The sequence below is a fragment of the Amphimedon queenslandica genome, unplaced genomic scaffold (genome assembly GCF_000090795.2).
Source record: "Amphimedon queenslandica unplaced genomic scaffold, v1.1 AMPQUscaffold_10396, whole genome shotgun sequence".
Lineage (NCBI taxonomy): Eukaryota > Metazoa > Porifera > Demospongiae > Haplosclerida > Niphatidae > Amphimedon > Amphimedon queenslandica.
Window position 1 is genome coordinate 1,301 of NW_003549335.1, and position 1,716 is coordinate 3,016.

General features: G+C 32.7%; 1 protein-coding gene across 1 annotated transcript; it reads right to left on the bottom strand.

Moving 5' to 3' along the window:
• Positions 1-663: 663 nt before the first annotated feature.
• On the bottom strand, positions 664-1,376 carry LOC109590178 (uncharacterized). Its single transcript, XM_020006099.1, has 2 exons — positions 1,206-1,376; positions 664-1,157 (listed from the first exon to the last, which is right to left on the bottom strand). Exons 1-2 carry the CDS (start codon positions 1,361-1,363, stop codon positions 983-985), a joined length of 333 nt encoding a protein of 110 aa, XP_019861658.1. The 5' UTR covers positions 1,364-1,376; the 3' UTR covers positions 664-982.
• Positions 1,377-1,716: the final 340 nt, after the last annotated feature.

Sequence of the window (1,716 nt, forward strand, 5' to 3'; positions counted from 1 at the left end):
AACTGAGATAGTGAGATTATAAACAATTATAATGTAGATTTTGTATTTTAACTTATGGTTTGGAAGTGGTTTTGAGTCTTCTAAGTTTGTTACCCAGTTACATGAGTCAGCTACGGCTTCTATCTGACCTTTATTCCCACTTCATCATAATAACATAGTTAGAAAAAAGTTACAGTACCTGACCATCCACTAGATCTAATTTTCTTGACAATTTTGATATATTTAACTACATTATTGATCAGTTGCATTGGATTTTTCCTAAAGTACAAATATGCATACATTTGCCATTGTACATTTGGAGGAATTCCTTACTGGTGATGATAAATTTGATTTGAATAGATAGTCATTATGCCTTTAAAAATAATTTGTAAGTTTTCTATAGCCTAAAAATGGTCTATTTGCACTTTTTTAGCCTCAAACAGTATACCAGGACCAAAGGCTATGTCATCCCTCACTTGAAGATTAGAAGTCTATCTCCTCTAAAGCGTTACAGTCTGTAAGTGACATTATGTAATTTATCAAAAATTTAACACACTATTTCCTTGCCCTGAGTTTGACTGTGAGTTATTCATATCTACTTTTGTAAGTCAGTGGGCCTGCTTTCCATGAATCTGCATTTTAATAGTGATTAAAATGGAATTAAATTGGCTTGTACCTCATGCTCATTTAGATCTATATTTCTGTTTGCAAACCTTGATTTAGGTTTAAATCGCTGGGGTACACAATCGACCCAGATATACTATAGCCCCATTTCCAACAACAAAGTCCACTTGTAAGGCAGGGAAACAACCATCATCTGTTGTACCACATTATTGCTTGTCTTGTAGAAAAATTGAATCAATGCACTTCCCTATAGTGAAAATAAAATAATAATATCATGAACCATTCTTAGCATTTGAAGCTTTTGGTAGATCGAGACCAGAACATTGAAAGTCTGCTCCATAAAGGAAGGTCACACTACCTGATTGATACAGAGATATTTTTATGAGTAGCACTTTTTCAATGCAAAGAAAGGGCTTTCTATTTTACAGGTAATAGATCCATCACTGTCCTTAGGATCACAGAATGTTTCAGATATAACACTCTTTGATTTGTCAAAGTTAGGAATCAATTTTGACTCTTTAAGTGTGGTGGTGTAAGGAACACATATCTGCTTGCTAGCAATAGAAATGATACAAGATTATTAAAATAATTTTATAACTTACCTTGAATGACCTAGTTTATTTTCAAGTGCTGCAATGCCCAATTTTTTTAACAGTTTTGAATCAATTTGTTTGCTGGGTGGACAGTAACAAGCTGACACATTGTCAAATGTTACTAAAGATCCAATGAACAAAAGAAATAGATAAAACATCTTTATCATTTCCTGAATATGAGTTTATAACTGCAGCTCCAGATGCTGTCTCTTTTATAATTTTTTAAAAAGGAAACTGCAACTCCCACTCTGCTTTGAATGATCCTGTAATCTAGACACAACAATAGTAACGCCTTTATTAATTGCATAGCATGTTGTCATAGGAAGTAGGTTGAGTTGGAGATATAGCTGCTATAATCTGCTGTAAGTATAACAAAATTAAATCATTACATGGCTTCTGTTGAACTTGTTTTTATTATTGTAGCTGATAACAAATAAAGAATTGCATTGTTGTCCTATCTACCATGTTTATGCCATCCAATTTATTTTCTAGAGTTTGTTTTCTTAGTTATGTAAAGAGA